The following is a 16894-nucleotide window of genomic DNA, read 5'->3' as shown; positions in this document are numbered from 1 at the left end:
ACCAGTAATCATTACTTCATAAAATCTAATGATTGTCAGGCTATTTTAAATGTATTTTTATGTGTGTTTAGTCTCATATATACAATACAGAAAGTACCGCAATACATTTTGACAACATCAGGAGAAGCAAAAAGTAAAGAGGCCATCCTGAAAGCAAAGCAAATTACTGTCACCACTTTGGTGACACCTGATGTTGAGTGAACAAAAACTAATGCCCAAAAGTAATAAACTCACTAAATTATGTCAAATTATAACCACGCGTGTAAAAGCACAGACATTATTTTTATGTCCTATGTGCCAGAGTTAAGAAAAATAAAACCACGTAAGTCTGATCTATTTTGTGATTTTTACTGTTATGTACAACTTGAGTGTAAGTATGGTTTTCTATGTTCTGTTTATGTGAGCACCGTCGAATGCCAGAGCGTTCCTAAGAACAGCCTTCCTTTCTGAAAGACACACACACACACACACAGAAGATTCATTACACTACATGAATTTAACTAACTGCATGTCCAAAAAATCATCAGCATCTTATTTGAAAGGCTTCTGTGGGGTGAACAACAATAAAAATCTATGGTAATCAACATTTGTTTGGAATAAAATCACAATTACATTCAATTATATTGTCACTCCCCATTAGAGTTTTTGCTTACAGGACACTTTAAAACCTCAGTCAGGTTTTAGAATGAGGTTTCAATGTAGTAATGATGTTTTTCTATGGTCATGAAACTTTTAACAAAGCTTTGATTCTGATCTCTTTGAAACACTAATGATGAAATCCCCACTTCTGAGTTTTTTACATTTGGGGGGCGGGGGGAAGTCTTCGCTAAGAGAGAAAGCACCTTTCATCTTCTTACTCCTAAACCTCACAGAGCTGAAGTATTTGGAGGCTCCAGAACTTTGAAATCCCCAGTGTAGAGGTATGTGGTCCATGTTACTTAAAAAAGAATATAACTTTTTATAATAGCATAATGAACGGGATCAAACTATGAAGAAAAGGTAAGTCATGGAAAATAAGTCGTGCTGCTACCCTCTCTCAATTCCTAAGCCAGGAGCTACCACTGTTAGTTCTCCTTTTCCTTTCCTTTAGCAGTTGAGTTTCCTTTTGTATAGGCAAACGTTCGAGTACAAGCATACAAATATATACATCTTTTTTTTTGGTGGAGGGGGATACAAATGGCACATATTTTGAATTATCCTTTTTCAGAAACAACTTCCCATGCTAGATCAGAAGACAGGTCTTATTCTTTTTAATATGAAGCATATTGGATAATTGTATCATTTTCTTTTTCCATTTTCTGTTTATAGACATTTAGATTGTTTCCACTATGCTTTAGAACAAACACTTGTAACAAACATTATTTAGTAGACATATATATATCAGTATGATGGGTTCTTAGGAAACAAATTTTAGGTCGAACTGTATGAGGTGTATTGCCTAAATGTCTTCCTAGCAGTTGCTCCAATTTATACTATCATGAGAAAAAAGTATACACATACATGTATTCACATCCAGGCTGCCCCTGATGTCTTCATTAGCCCCCAGAGGCTAAGGACTTCACTTGTGGATTTGAGCATTCATTTCTCTAGAATCTCACACTAATTCTTCTTCCTGAACTGGGGGCTACAGGTAATGGGGGAGCCTGGCTACATTTCCTACTACCCTTCCTTCAGATTTAAAGCTACTGCTCATTTAGTAACAAAATGAATGAGATGTTTAAAAAATCCATGGCCTGCCCAGATATAAAGCAGAATCAGCAGCAAATAAGATGCTGTGGGCATCCTGAAAAGTTGGCTGAGGAGCGTACATCTGGTTTTTCCTAGATCTAGTTTCCTTTGGGCCTGGGCTCTGGTTTTTGCTTCATTTAAGCATATCATTAAGATGCTTTTGATACACAGAAGCCTGGGGTCTGAGAGGAATTCTCAGGGTATGTTTTGCGTGAGCTCTGTCTACATCTTCCCTCTCCACATCCTGTCAGGCCTCTTTGCTTAGTTATTATTAGCATTTTTGTTTCCTAGCAAAGATATGTATGATTAGCACCAAGAACCTTGCATTCATTTTCAGCATGCTTTGTAAGGGGGGAGCTGAGACAAATTCTGTGACCTGCTTTGCAAATCTTCCTATCGCTTACTAGTGACAAAACCTTAGTAAAATTCATTTTCGCTGTTTCAGACTCCTAATCTTAAAATCATTAGGTTTTTGCAACCTAATGAGATCATTGACTCAATACAACCAGCCCAGAACTGCAGGTTACACAAAGCTTCTAATGTTCACTCCTCTCCTTAATAACCACTAATTCCTGACTCCTATAGGCCCAGCACTGTGATAAAACTCACATCACGCCTGCAAGGTAGGGGTCTTTGGACCCGTTTCCTCATTTATGAAATCAGTTGAGAGAGATGAAGACATTACACTCAGTCACAAAAGAGGGACATTCTGAGTTTTGATGTCAAGGTCTGTGTCTGAAATTAAGGCTCTTTACTGTTCTACCAGTGTTTCTCAAACCATATAGCATCCCTCAGCATTTCCTGAGGTATCTGCAGGTTCTTGATCTAAGGCAACTTCTGCTTTTAATTTCAATTATACACACATATTCACAGTTAAAATGGCATTCTCTTTTGCAGAGGTAATTTACAATGAAAAGATAACTCTAAAGGTTAGTATCATGGGGACTCAATTCAATAGCTTGTAGACTGGGGTTGAAAGAGACTTCTCTTCAACTATCCAGGAGAATATTTTACATTGAAAGGGACTCTCCCTTTATGACGTTCAGATTTGAGAAACCTTGGATTGGACCACATCACCTCTTTCATCTCTCCTCTTTTACTCCTTCCCTCCATTCTAAAGAATGTCATAAATGGGGCGCCTGGGTGGCTCAGTGGGTTAAGCCTCTGCCTTCGGCTCAGGTCATGATCTCAGGGTCCGGGGATCGAGGCCCGCATCGAGCTCTCTGTTCAGCAGGGAGTCCGCTTCTCCCTCTCTCTGCCTGCCTCTCTGCCTACTTGTGATCTCTCTCTCTCTCTATTTCAAATAAATAAATAAAACCTTAAAAAAAAAAAGAATGTCATAAGCAGTGGTGACAATAGGAACCCCAATGTCCCTCAAGTAAATGTGTATTTCTTACTCTTCAGTGTACCTGGATCAAGAGGATGAAGTGACCATCCTTTAAAAATGTCATGTATCTTTGAATTCACAGGTCTGTTTTTCCCCGCAAGGTTCTTCACATCAGCTTTTTTCTCCTCAGAGCCGGGTACCTTCATACAGTAATCCAGGAAACCATTTGACCTCATGATCTCTCTGTAGCCCTTCTCACAACCGCAGACTCCACCCTACAGCATACAAAATAGTTTTCTGGTTACATGGTGATGAAAATGAACAATGTAAAAGTTGGAATCACTTAATAGCTGTGTGATGTGTTATGACAATTTGGGGTTTTTCAGCAATAGAGTTGCAAAAGAGATGAAAAACAGAGCAGCTCCTTTCTTGTGAATTCCAAAGTCAACCTTAAAGACATCATCAGATCTCATGCCTTCCAAGTAAGAAATCACAATTCTTTGTCAACAGAGGGCATCAATTCTATCCTTTTCTCCCTTACAGAGGTGTTCAAGGCATTTAATCAAATTATCCTCCATTCCCTGTCTCCCCAATGCAACTGTTTGAAATTCCTGCCCACTCACTGGAACCTGCTGCCCTTGATGCTGAGAAGTAAAGCAACAGGGATTATGTAAGAAGCGCCTTTGGGCTTTGTGCTCTTTGATGTCTGTTGCCCTGTCAGCTGCTGAATGTGCTTACTACCTTCTACCACTGATCACTAACTAGTCTGAACTACCTCTCTGCATGCAGGCCTGGCTCTGCACTCAAGGAGGGCAGCCTGAGTGGAGAAAAAGAAAACAGACTTCACCAAAGGCACATGCTCCACAGTCTTCCTTGGAGGAACCCGGTGTCACACTACAACACGTTCCTAGTTGGCACTGTAACAATGTGTCCTTCTTATTTCTCTGAACTCCTGATCATTTTCATGTACAATGAACCTCTCCAAGATGCTGGCTGGGGTGAGATGTAACAAACAAGGATTTCTCTCTGTCTCTAGAAGTGAAACTGAAAATAATTGCTCTTCTGTCCTCCAGTAAACATAAAGACAATAGAGAAGAAGAGAATAAGTTGGGCATAAAATTATGAATCTGTATGAGTTTGCGGTAGGGGCACCTTACCTGAAACTATTTAAAATGTTTTGAACAGACTCTAGTCTCACATAGCCACTCAAGGCTGGGTGAGCCATAAGGATCAGTACATTTGGGTCATCGATTGTTAACTGAACATATGATGTTAAGGAGCAAAAGATACTAAAGCTAAGGAGGGCACCTCCATCTTCTACAAGAGGAAAAGGTAAGAAAAATACATTAAATCTAATAATTGCCGTTGTTTAGTAAAAGGCAGCATTCCTATAATAATGACATGACAGCATTTTATTTGAAGATATTACATGATGTTTAATAGAGAGCTAATTAAGACGATTAAGATCACCTCTAATCTAACTGAAAAGCTGTAGCCAATCACATGTGCCAAAAGTTCAAGGCAAAAGGTTTTATTATGTTTATTTTATTATTTTATTGTATTGTATTTTAATAAAATACTATTTTATTTATGTTTTATTCAAGAGGGTATCCAGACAGCTGGTGGACATCTACACCTCCTCTTTTGCAGACCTGATGAGCCTAGAAGTTGTTGCTGACCTCTTTTCTCCTCTGTAAGCTTAGGCACTAGCTTTTCTGTGGAAGAAACTGACCCACCTTGAAGTGAAAGAGCCATAAAACAGGACGGAGTGCTTGAATTATTTTTAACAGGATCATTTTTGGAAACAGCACATAATAAGAAACCTGTTCCTTTAAGGAACATGATAGAGGCTCTGCTCCCTATGAGGGTCATTGATTAGAATATGCTGCACATTCTGCATTAATTCCTGAGCAGTGGTAAATGGGAGTGAAGGGAGAAGAATGGAAGAAAGAGCTCTGCTTAAAAAAAAAAATGTACACATGTGCATACATACTTTTTCTCCACAGGCAAATATTTAACTTATTTTAAGTGAACTGAAAATTTATTCATATTAGTGTAGTCAGTTTACTAAATAATTAGCAAATATGAACACTGATAAGATCTTTCAAAATCATTTGGGTAGCTGAAAAGCTAATAATGAAAGAATAAATCAACTGAGAACATTTATTGATAAGCAGAGCTAATATGAATTAACTATCTGAAAGGCAGATTTGGCTATAGCCTTCAGACATGGCTCTATTAAAAAAAAAAAAAATCCTTAATGGCTGTGATTATTCCTGCAAATTCCTCTAGATGGTACCGTGAGCACATGGAACTGCTGCTAGGGCTGTAGCTTGAGGGACGGAAAACATCCCCCAGCATATGCAGAAGACAGCAGTTAAAGGTCTAGAGGCTTCAGCGGGGACTCACCTGTGTACAGTAAGAGAAAGGTTTTTTGCAGGCTGGATTACACTGCCGAATAGCAGCAGGACGTGCCTGAGGGGCGCAGCCTCCTACAAAGAAAAACAAAAACAAAAAGAAAAGAAAACAAAAAACACAAAACCCACCATCATTTGTGGACTTTTCTATGATAAACATTAAAAAAAAATGGTTTTCCTCTCTGGGCACTCTGTAACAGTACAGTTTTTTATATGCATCTGCTGACACATGGTCCAGCTGTATTTTATTGATTAGGAAGAACTGTTCAAGATGGGAGGCTCTGCCAACAAGACAGTTGCGGTAGTTTTTGTACCTATTCATTGGCAAATGTGATTCTATCACAGGACTCTGCTTGAGGGCCACATCTGTTTGCTGGGCCAGAAAAAGAATGGATGAAATTTCAATTTCAGTTCAGGAGCCCAAAGTACACCTGCTCAAAGACCCATTCTTTGTATATTTTTCTCCAGTGCCTGAATACCCCAACTAGGCAATAAGCCAATTGGCAACAACCAATGTTAAAAGAAAGCCACAAGTAGGTTCATGGACCACAATAGCAAACTTCTTGGTAAAGCTTTAAAATATATCTCAGCTAGAATGCATACACACACACACACACACACACACACAGTCACAAATGGAGCTTGACACATTTTCTTAAAAAAGCAAATGTATAAGCTCCTGGAGAGGCAGTCATACATCTGATACAGTACTTTCAGGTATTAAATATTTTTGAGTAAATGGATGGAATAATGTCTCTGTACTCTGCGATAATTTACACATTAGTTATGCCTTTCAGGAGTCAGGTACTAGGCTAAGAACTTGATGTATTGAGGGTAGCATTTAAATTGTATTTATGTAATACTGGTTTCACTTATAGATTCTAGCTTTTGCCTTACTATAATTGCCACCCAGTTATAGCTTATGATTGGGTACCTAGCAAAAAGCTTTCAGCCCAAGATGGTGTAGGAAACAGACCTACATTTTCCCTGTGAATGAAGCAGCTAAATTCCTAGTGTTACTGAAAGAATAAAAATCCTCACAGGGTAAAAAAACAAAAAAACAAAAAACAAACACAAACCTAAAATCCAGAACTATACCTCCATGTGAATGGATAATTTGGACAGAGGAGTAATAACCACATGGTGGTGTTGCTGCCAGTACTGCTTGGGGTGGGTAGGGGGGTGTTTCCACTGAGTACCAGAGATCTCCAAAGAGCAGTGTCTGCAACCCTGGGGACAGAATCTCTAGGGAATTGGTAGAGATTCCCTAGAATCTCTAGTAGTCTTATCTAGACAACACCGTGCATCTTCTAGTATCTAGAAGATACTAGAATTTGTGTAGCTCATACAAATGTTGTTTAAACTTAAAAAATGAAATGAAGCTGATAGTTAACAGCCGATAGTGATAACCTGAGCTCATCAATGGATGGCCCAGTGCTGTACACTGTGCAAGTCCACAGAGAATTTGATAGTGTAACCTGCACCAGCCTGCTCTCAGGGTTCTGAGAGGATGCTGCTTGTGATGTTTCTGGTTAAACAGATTCACAACGTATTCAGTTTCAACAATAACTTACAGAATGGGCAAGCAGCTTAAAATAAATTACCATATGGATAAACTATGGATTAAAGGGAATACAATAACACAAATATAGGCAAACAAGACAAAGACAGGGCTGACAATTCTTCCATTCCTATGGAAGAATAGATATTCTCATTGATATGATAAGCTCTGTCAGCTGCAGTAAAAACAATGACAATTTTCTGAGAAGGCATTAAAAATCTTTAAAATTGAGATCATTTGTACAATCAGATTGTATCCACTGTCATGAGTAAAAAACCTTTGATCCATCTATGTTTAGATATTAATAATAATGACTAGCAAAATACCCAAAACCAAGCTTCCAGTGCGATACATTTTTTGCACCATTAACAAATTTATTATATCTTTATCCACCCTTTTACGTTCAACTTTTGTATGTGTTTTATAATATGATATGGTAGCATCGTATAGCATAGAATGTTGAGATATGTCCTCAAAAACTTTTTACTGAGAAGGTACATGATTTAAAACTTTAGAAACTGTTGTTTTAAACTCCCATGTGTCTTTTTCAGACTTTGTCTCAGAACATGATATTTAAGGAAATTTTATTGTGTAAGTTGTTGGATATTATGGGTCTTGGGATAAAGTTGTTTGCTTTCTAAGATGCAAAGGTCTACTACTCAGCCATAAGAATGAAGTCTTGCCATTTGCAACAACATGGTTGGACCTGGAGGGTATTGTGCTGAGTGAAATAAGCAAGACAGAAAAAGACAAATACCATATGATTACACTTATACATAGAATCCAAAAACAGAACAAATGAACAAACAACAACAAAAAAGAAAGAACCAGACATAAATACAGAAAGCAAACTGGTGGTTGCAAAAAATGGGGGTAGGGGGGTGGGTCAGATAAAATGGGTGCAGAGGATTAAAAGGTACAAGTTTCTAGTTATAAAATAAGTCACAGGGAAGTAAAATGCAGCATATGGACTATAGTCAATTATATTGTAATACTGTTATCATGGTGGGCATCTTGTATATAATTATTGGATCACTATGTTGTATACCTAAATCTAATTTAATGCTATTATGCCAAGGATACTTCAATTAAAAATTTAAAACAAAATAAGGCCTAATGACAATTTGCTATGAAGATCATCTAAGGCCACCTGCTCAGTCTTCTCTTATACTTTGTAAGCTAATTCTTCTCACAAACAGCAACACTCAGAGATCTTTTTGAAGTGCCCACACAAATCTTAGGCAGGAATACCTGTGACATTAATGCCATCTGAACGTTGGCACCATACAGTTCGTTCATTATTGTTCCAAAGACTTGCTTTCCATGTGTAGTGATAACATTTGCCTCCTGCAAGTAAATATGATAACAGCGGTTCTATTACACCTCACATAAAAATAGAATAAGCATTGATCAATCAAGGCTGAGAATCGAGAAGTGCTCTTGGTACCTGTACAGGGGCGTGTTTCTAGAACCTGCTGGGGGCAGCTGTCTTGGTTCTCAAAAGACTGGATTATAAATGCCCTTGACCTAGACTGGCGGCCCATGGTCTCAAAGCTTCTTCCATTGATGCAGGTTAATTCACATGTGCTCCATTCTGACCATTCCATTAAGTGGCAGTCTCCTGGATGGTTGTGCAGGGCAGAGGAAGGAAAATAATATGAAAACTGGCATTTGAAAACGTTTACCTGGAAAGGGTACACAATGACATCTGTGGTGATGGCACAGTGACAGGGGTGGGTTGTACACACTATACATGCCAACTTGATCAATTTTTCACTTAGGATATGCTACGAATGATGATTGATGGTTTAACCTAGTTTAGCAAGAAAGTATAAAAAACTAAATTTTCATTACTTCACTTCAAATCATGGCAGCCTTATCTAGAGGACACCGTGTACCTTCTAGTAATAATAAACTTCTCAAAACAATAACTCAGTTTTCAAAGAGAGGTGTAACGTCATAAAATAGACATCCATAGAAACCATATAAAAGGGAGAAGCTGGTATCTGAAGTGGGATATCTTTGAGTCTAAAGGATGTTTAATAATTTGAACATACACAATTGTGTGTGTATATAGATGTATGTGTCTACACACACCTGGACCTATTCAGTTTCCTGAAAGGCCATATCAGCTAGGTTGGTTATTAGGACTAAAAATCAACTCATACATTTTATGTAACTAATAATTACCTTGACAATTACATAATTTTTTCATGAACCTACAGCCTTACTTGTTTCCACACACCATCTTTCAGGGGTTCATCAACTCAAGGAGCCAGTCAGCATTTTTTCGAGTGATAGCCAGTGTGTTAGACACTGTCAGGTTAGGCATTATTAACAGATTTTCTAGATAGAACAATCATTGGTCCAAGGCACTAGATTCTATGATCCTGATAAAACATCAGTGATTTGACAAAATTCTAACTTCATTCTTAAATTTCCAAGTCTGGTGCCTTTTTTTCTTTCTTTCTTTTTTTTTTTTTTTTTTTTGGCTTCTTACCTACCTTGCCTCCTTGAAGCTGTAGGGATCTTCCAAAGTGATAATTTTATTGCATTTTTAATTGTTAATTCAAAATTTCAATTTTGATGAGAGCTTTTCCAGGAAAAAAATTTTTTTAATGACTTTAAAAATCCACAGGGAAGTCCCTCCCATCATTTAAAACTACATACCTGGGCAAGGCACAGAACATGGCTGTTTCAGGATGCTGTCTTGAAAGGGCATTTCTCCACACAGTGCAGCGTCTACACTTACAGCTGACTGAGAGCTTGAACCATTGTGGACCATGCAGGACAGGCTGCGGATCTGGACTCCTTCCCCACAGTCTCCACCCTATTAAAGCAAAGAATACTGTCAGAATTACCCAAACAATAAGCATCTCCCAGGTTTTTGGCTCTGGCCACCTCTCACCCAAGAAAAATCAGTAGCTTCCTTCTCTTGGGAGTTATCTTTCAATTGTTGACAACAAAGCATCAATGAGCAATTCTCTTAGAGCTGACAGAGAAGCTGAAGTAGAAATGCAAATTTATTCCATGGAATTTATGTACTCAGATTAGGACGATTCATTTCGGAACTCAGCCAGGATTGACTGAAAAAGAACAAACAATACAGAATTTGTCTAGGTGTATGTATTAAAATGGCCTAATCCATAATCACTCCCCAAGAGAGCATGGGTACAGCCACAGGGCACACATTTCTCTTTTACTTTGCTTGTTTTTCTTTGGTAGGGAATTCAGTACTTTCTTATATGGAATAGGCTGGGGTTTCCAATAAAACACCGATTTTCTCTCTTGCCACAAGAAGTTGTTTTCCCAGCATGCCTTCTTTTTGAATAATTTTTTTTAAAAGATACTTAATATAAATCCCACTCAGATTTTTCTGGGCAATTAGAAAAAAATTGTGCAATGTATCACAGAAACAGAAACATAGAACTGGAAAGCTCTTAGTGATTATCTGACCTAACCATCTGCCTGATGAAAGGTTTCCCACTATAATGTGTTTGGCAGATACTCATGAGTATTTTCTCCTCAGTTTTTGTCAGGTGTTCATACTTCAAAAATAAGTCCACTGGATATGAGGATAGCTTTAGAGAGCAGCTCTGTTTTTTCCATAAGTACCATAGAAAATGGAGCGGAAGGCAGAGCTTCTATGCTGAGGAGGTAAAATCCCAGGATGGCAAGAGAGAAGGTGAGGAACTACAGCAGGAACGGAGGGAAAGCAAATACAAAGTAGTGAGTTATCAAGCTGGCCTCAATTTCACAACTTCACAAAGTAGTGAGTTACCAGCTGGCTTCTTGGACACCCATGTCTTCCAGACAGGCCATGTGATAACACCATGCCTTGGTACCATCTAAGACGAGGGAGGGAGGCAATCCCAGGCAATATTAACTCCCCTACACTTCTGAGCCATGTTAGTTCCCGCTAGTTCCAGAATTCAGTGGAAGAGGTAGAGTTTTCATGACTACTGATCGTATGGCGGGAGTCCAGAAGGAGAGAGAAAGAGCTAGAGCAAGTTCTCTGCACCTATGCTGCTGCAATCAGGGATGCCACGTGCTCTTATCCATCAACTCCTTATTAGGTGGCAGTCTGGTAACTGTGCCCTGCACTGGGAAAACTGGGTTTTATGTTCTTTTTATGCCTTCCCCACTGCAGGAGCCAGAAACTGCCTTTCTAAGGATTTGGAGCTGCTGTGGCCTTTGGAGCGGCAGGAACGAAGGAGGAGGTTGTTGACCAGTGCAGTCAGAATGGAGGGCCAGAGCATGGAGCAGGTCTGGGGTGGGTGCTGGGCCTGCTGAACACTGACCAGGGCCAGGCATCGTGGCAGCAGCTGCTGAGTGCCAAGGGCAGGTTGTTGGACAGACTGCTGGATATCCAGGCTAGTACAGTGCGGTTGCTGAGAAAAATGCTTTACATAATAAGGAAGTTAGGATTCAAAGACCTATTAACAAGAAAGAAAAGGTGTAACTTAGAGGAGGTCCGAGTTGGAGCAACTTAAAGCTTGAAAATCTGAAGAGGCACATAAATTGGGGCCATCACCTTTGCTTCTAGAGATTTTAACAAGAGCTAGCATTTCTTTATCCAAGATGACAATTTCACACCTGATTTATCAACACTTCATAACCGCTCCAGTCATTTCTCTGGCCACTATGAAACTGTCAAAAGAAACGCACCCTAATTTCGGACCCAAGTGCATTTTTTTGGGAGAGAGAGGTTCAGACTTAATTCGCAGCAGATTCATTTAGCTCTAAAATGTTTACTCTCTAAAGTGGAAAATAGTATAAGTAGAATTTCTTTTTTAAGGGTTCTCTTAGAAGTCGTTATCCTGGATGATGGATCCATTGCTGACTTGTCCAAGGTGATGTTTTGCTACAGAGTGTGTGGAGAGAAGAGTATGAAGGCACAGTAGCATGTATGACATTTGAAATGTGCTGTCTGGAACTTGGGTAACAGAAGATGCAACTGATTAGAGTTTTGTTTGAAAAGACAGGAAACAAGTCTCCATCAGGGATGCCTTTAAACACCAGGACAAACAATAATATGCTTCTCGTATGTATCCAGAGCCAACCTGAATCTCTTCCATCTTTGACAACAGCAGCCATAAAATGAAGAGAAATCAGTATCTGAAGGATAATCTCATTCACAAAGCAAGCATTCACTCACTCTCATTCATGAAGCTTTATACACTAGAGGCTGAAAACAGACCTAGGCTTCTGTGAGCAAGACTGTCAATAACCAAGGATCCCCCCACTGACACTCTTCTGTTCCCATCATTGATGGACGTATTGTATGTTCTGAAGTGGCATCTCCACCAGATGTGGATAGGCAGATGGTGACAATAATCATAATCACAGTTTTAATCAAAATTATAATAGCAGCTACAATTGATTGAGCTCTTAATTTATGCCAGGTACCATGGTAAGCACTGAATTAAAATGGTGTAATCCCAACGAAAAGTTTCCAGAAACACAGGTACGATCTCTCCTGATAAGAGATGAAAACAAAAAACAAAACAAAACAAAACAGAACAAAACAAGAACAGACTTGGAGAGCTTACAGACTTGGCAAAATTTGCAGAGCTAAGAACTGACAGAACCTTGACCAAAATAAAGCCCGCTAGACTCAGGAGTCTGAGCTCCTAAAACAGATTTATCAATCTCTATGTGGATACATGTTACCAACGGAGGACTCTGGAAAGAAAAAAATCAGAAAACACTAAAGAAGTAAAGCCCGAGGATTAATGCTTCCTTGTGCTAATCTCTTTCCATGTAAGATTGTGGCTAAACTGGCACATCCGCTGGGCCCTATGTTAGCTCCTCTGCTGGTCTGATCCATTGGATGGCAGTGGGCTACGTGGATATCCCCACCACCCTCAGGGAGTGAGTGCCCAGCCTGTATTTGGCAGGTAAGGACAAGGAGAAGCAGGGGTGCAGCTGTGCGAGTGGGGATTTTCCTTTGTGTGCAGAGGCCCACATGTATTTTGATCAGTTGTTCCAAACTCTGTTGACATATACATTTAAGAAGAGGCAACCTTCCAGAAAGATACTGGGTTAGCCATCTCATGAAAATTTCACAGTTAGGCTTCAAGAAAAGCAGAAATACAGCTTGAACTCGGGCAAAATTCAACTCCTATCATCATGCTTCCCTTTCTCTTTCATCTCTTCTTTTTTCTGTACCTTTGTTTCTTCTTGTTTCAGAGCTACTTATTTCAACCACAAGGTAGGAAAATGTGACAGGTGAGAGTTCGCAAATACATGATCTTCCAACAGCTTTAGTACCACTCCAAATTCTTAGGGAAGAAGGCTGAAGGGGTACCCACCATTTGGGTAAGGTGCCAACCCTGGAACAATTAACTCCAAATGTGTTTTTCAAGAGCTTTGCCTGGATTAAGTCAAACTGCAGACCTCCCTCCTGCCTGGAGGTGCCAGTGAATAAGAAGAAGCTCATCTAGAAATCGGAAGCAGTTCTGAGATTTGAGGATACACTTGCTGCTAGGGGCTCCCATGGCCTCAAAGCCTGGCTATCTCCAAAGGATGTGATGACCCCCAACCCCCACTGGAATTTCTGAAGAAAATGTTTACAACCCACCGCTCTTACTCCTGTGATTCTGGCAAAAGCTCAATATGTGACAGCAACCTGAAACACTACATTTGGCATAGCCCCATAATGTTCCCATGGGACAAGTGGACAGATAGGTGTGTAAAAAAAAGAAAGGCTCCTGGGTGGCTCAGTGGTTTAATGCATCTGCCTTTGGCTCAGGTCATGATCCCAAGGTCCTGGGCTTGACCCTGCACTGGGCTCCCTGCTTGGTGGGGAGCCTGCTTCTCCCTCTCCCACTCCCGCTGCCTGTGTTCCCTATCTTGCTGTATCTCTCTATCAAATAAATAAAAACTCTTAAAAAGAAAGAAAAGAAAAGAAAAGAAAAGAAAAGAAAAGAAAAGAAAAGAAAAGGCTCCTAACACCTGAGAAGATAAAAAGGGAAGGTACGAAAGAACAAGTAAGGTAGAAGTAGTAATTGTACGCCTGGCAAGACTTGGAGTAAGGGGTTTATCAGGCCTGCATCTTCCCACCCTCCCTGCTAACTTTCATCTCCCTTCCCCTGCAATGGGTTCCTGAATTCTTTGAGTTTATTTTCTCTACTCTGTCAACAGTTATCACCGTGCTAAGGAAAAACATTCCTTCCATTTCCTTATTGGGATTCCAAGCGGCATTTGGAAATTGCTCAAGATTTAGGAAAGAAGATGATTTTCAACTCATAGACAAATTATTCGTATTTAAAGCCATTAGGTTACTATTGAATTAATGAGCATGGTTCTCTTATTTTCTGTAAAAAGGAGACTGAACAAATGTACCACACACTGCTGTTCCTCTGGGACTTATTAAAATCCATGGGCATTTAACTTCTGCAAGACAGTAATGCGGCATGACAATGTCATTCTGACAGGAACACTAAACATCTCTCGGAGAATACTCGGCAGATTTCATAACGTATAATCACAATTATTGTTACCTAATTAAAATGTGCTTTGGAATATGAACTGAAGGATAAACTAGTAAAATAAAAACCTAAAGAAAATCAATTGTGCTTTTTCTTATACAAGAAACCACAGAGAAAATGCAAGAGAGGATCTTTGCTGATCTAGCAAAAGCTCTGTGTATGTGATATATGATGATGTTGCTAGGCATTTATATTTCAGGTCAATAAAAAAGTAATCATTGAGGAAAATGTAGTAACCTTGGTTTGTGTAATAATGTTAAAATATAACTTTCATACACTTTTGGTTTTCTGCCCATATGCAAGATTTTGTCTAAGCCTTAAAGTGCCTCTTGAAGAAATAAGGCAAGCTGTGCATTTCCATCGCATCAGGGTTTTGCCTAATTAAATAATACTTTGATATTTTCAACAAGCCAAGAACATAACATTGTATTCCAGAGAATACCTAAGAAAAAGAAAGTCCCATGATCCCATGAGAATCCATGCCTAATGAATGGCTATTTTCCTGGCAATAACTCTCGGCATAAGGTTAAGTCATTCGGTTGTAATTTTGCGTGTGTTCTATTGCATAAAAATACATAGTGCCAGGCCCCTAGTGCTGTGAAATCTATTCCATCCGCACACAGGTTGAGCAGACAAATGCTTTAGACCAACTAAAAAGCATTTCTTTAACTATCATCACGTGACCTACCTCCAATTTACATGCAGACCAGTTGCCAAGGACCCAGCTGTAGCAAGGCGTCACTGGGCAGGTTTTCTGCTGGGTCAGCTCTGTGGGGCATGGCCGTCCTTCTCCTTGGGTTGGCATAATGACGAATCGAGCCCGGCTCATTTGACCTAAAATGATAAAGAAGGTGTTGGCTTTTTGTTTATAGGCTGGCTTAGTAAGATAATTAAAAAAACAAAAACAAAAACAAAAAAACCAGAATGGGGCGCCTGGGTGACTCCGTGGGTTTCTGCCTCTGCCTTCGACTCAGGTCACGGTCCCAAAGTCCTGGGATCGAGTCCCGCATCGGGCTCTCTGCTTGGCAGGGAGCCTGCTTCCTCCTCCTCTCTCTCTCTGCCTACTTGTGATTTCTCTCTGTCAAATAAATAAATAAAATCTTTTAAAAAAACAAGACAGAATGTTGTCTTACATACACAAGTCTTCATTAAAATACACCCAACTTTGTCATGTCTGGCTCTCAGTTTTTCCTGCCATTTTAAGTTTCCTATAGACATGCAGGTTATGGAAGATTTCCATAATGCTTAAGGTCTTGGAATTCTGTCTGCCTTTTACTTTAGTCTTCCTAACTCCAAACTCTGTACTGTTGCCCAAATAGACTGATCCTGTAAACATTGAGGGAGTGCTAATTAATTTGACAAATATTTATTAAGCTGCAGTATGATCCAGGCATCTTGCTATGTGCTAGGAATACAGGGATGAAATTGCCAGATTTAGCTTCTGCCCTCATAGATCATGTACTTTAGGCCAAAATTAAAAATATTAAAAATAGAGTTATATCTTTCTTGGTAGGTTCTAAATTAGCAAGTAGGGTGAAAATTGCACACAACCTAAATTATCCTAGAAAATTACTTAGGAAGTTGCCATCCCAAGGTCTCCAGACTATCTTTCAATTAATTCAATAGGGACAATTGTCCTACGGCTTAGAGCCAAATTGTTTTTTCACTAAACACAAGATGAATGAAGTTGTTGGCTTGTGTGAAGGAGGCTGGATTTTTGAAAAAAATATGCTCAAATACTGGTATTCCAATTCATTAAAAAAAAAAAAAAAAAAAAAAGACAACTGGTTAATAGGAATAGCCAAGGAAAAAGCAGGGCTCCCATGTTATTTAACACCCACTCATAAGCATCAGGTCTTAAACCTGTTAAAGGGGAACAGTGGGCAGAATTTAAATGTCTGAGTTTCTCTCTTGCTCTCTCCCCAACTCACTCCTGTCCTTAATCTGTCTTTTTTGATGAAATACTAGGTACAAGTAGTTTCATTGCTATTGTCTGTGAATATGATGTCCTTCCACTATTGTTAAAAAGTTAACTATTTAATTGTATTTGTGATAAAAAACAACAACAACAACAACAGACAGTTCCATGACAGCATGTTATGGGGGTACATGCCAGTCTGGGAAGGAGTCAGAGCATTTCCATGAGCAGCTGACCTTTGAGCAGAAACCTGAAGAAGTCAGCCAGGCATGATGTACGAGAGGTGTCTCGTTGCCGAAGAAAGGGCACATGAAGAAGCCCTGAGATGCAAAGGAGCAAACCACATTTGTGGCACTGACAGAGGCCAGTGTGGTCCAAACAGAGCTAGGGGAAGAATATGTTGAGGAAGTGCTATTAAAGCTATTTAAAATTGTTGTTGTTGTTGTTTTT

General features: G+C 39.4%; 1 protein-coding gene across 1 annotated transcript in view; it reads right to left on the bottom strand.

Moving 5' to 3' along the window:
* THSD7B (thrombospondin type 1 domain containing 7B) overlaps positions 1-16894 on the bottom strand; it is a 733321-nt gene that overhangs the window by 8344 nt on the left and 708083 nt on the right. Inside the window, exons 20-25 of the mRNA XM_059166739.1 lie at positions 15215-15360; positions 9704-9863; positions 8481-8654; positions 8285-8380; positions 5465-5547; positions 3138-3330 (exon numbers count right to left, since the gene is read on the bottom strand). Coding sequence (XP_059022722.1) covers positions 3138-3330; positions 5465-5547; positions 8285-8380; positions 8481-8654; positions 9704-9863; positions 15215-15360 — 852 coding nt within the window. The remainder of the gene's footprint in view (positions 1-3137; positions 3331-5464; positions 5548-8284; positions 8381-8480; positions 8655-9703; positions 9864-15214; positions 15361-16894) is intronic.

Source organism: Mustela lutreola, chromosome 3 (assembly GCF_030435805.1).
Source record: "Mustela lutreola isolate mMusLut2 chromosome 3, mMusLut2.pri, whole genome shotgun sequence".
In the NCBI taxonomy this organism is placed as follows: Eukaryota; Metazoa; Chordata; class Mammalia; order Carnivora; family Mustelidae; genus Mustela; species Mustela lutreola.
The sequence above is the reverse complement of the archived record's forward strand: the minus strand, read 5'-3'. Positions and strand labels throughout refer to the sequence as shown.